Here is an 817-nt window from a genome sequence, read left to right on the forward strand (position 1 = left end):
ACACACGTATACGTACCATAATCATTTACTTTATGTTGTTTCGTTGGCAACGGAATTTTCAATCACTGATGGAATGTAACACACAGACACACACACACACGCACATATATATATATATATATATATATATGACACTAAGAAGAAGAAAACAAAAAAAAATTGTAAATCACTTACCTGGGCAAACGTGAGGAAAAATAGTTGATCAGATGAAAGTGGCAAGCCAGGTAACATATAGTGAACATTTTGTGATGACTTCCATTTCAAAAAGGCCTAGAGAAGAGAAAACATTATCAGTGATCAATTTAATAGCATATTTCTGAATCCATTAGTGTCAATTAACGTATATGAAAACGCTTGTACTTGTTACCTCTTCACATATACGCAAATGGAACGTCAATCATTTGAAGTACATCTATGGTCGAAGATGCTGTGGCCGTCGATTTCCAGCTTCTTATTTTCATTATTGTTTCTTCATGCACGGTGCGTTTAAGAATAGCATCTAATGTGTTCTTAACCCGTTTAAGTCACATTACATTTAATTATAAAATATTTTACTAACTCTACTTGTTCCTTCCTTGTGGCTACTTTTAAAGACAAAACTCGGGCTTCCATTGTAGACTGATAATACGAAATCGTAAACAGTAATCAACATCCCTTTCTTTCCATCTGTCTCTCCATGTTTCTCACTCGCAGTGACTGATATATATGAAAATATGTAGCGGTATACATACACCGGCATACACACGCATACACACGCATACACACACATATACATATATAAGTATATATAAGTATATATATATATATATATATATAT

At 33.3% G+C, this 817-nt stretch overlaps 1 protein-coding gene across 1 annotated transcript in view; it reads right to left on the reverse strand.

The window, feature by feature from the left end:
• Nucleotides 1-817, reverse strand: part of LOC106870920 (endothelin-converting enzyme homolog) — a 64,321-nt gene that overhangs the window by 17,752 nt on the left and 45,752 nt on the right. The window contains exon 5 of the mRNA XM_052970149.1: nucleotides 175-270. Coding sequence (XP_052826109.1) covers nucleotides 175-270 — 96 coding nt within the window. The remainder of the gene's footprint in view (nucleotides 1-174; nucleotides 271-817) is intronic.

The sequence above is a fragment of the Octopus bimaculoides genome, chromosome 8, assembly GCF_001194135.2.
Source record: "Octopus bimaculoides isolate UCB-OBI-ISO-001 chromosome 8, ASM119413v2, whole genome shotgun sequence".
In the NCBI taxonomy this organism is placed as follows: domain Eukaryota; kingdom Metazoa; phylum Mollusca; class Cephalopoda; order Octopoda; family Octopodidae; genus Octopus; species Octopus bimaculoides.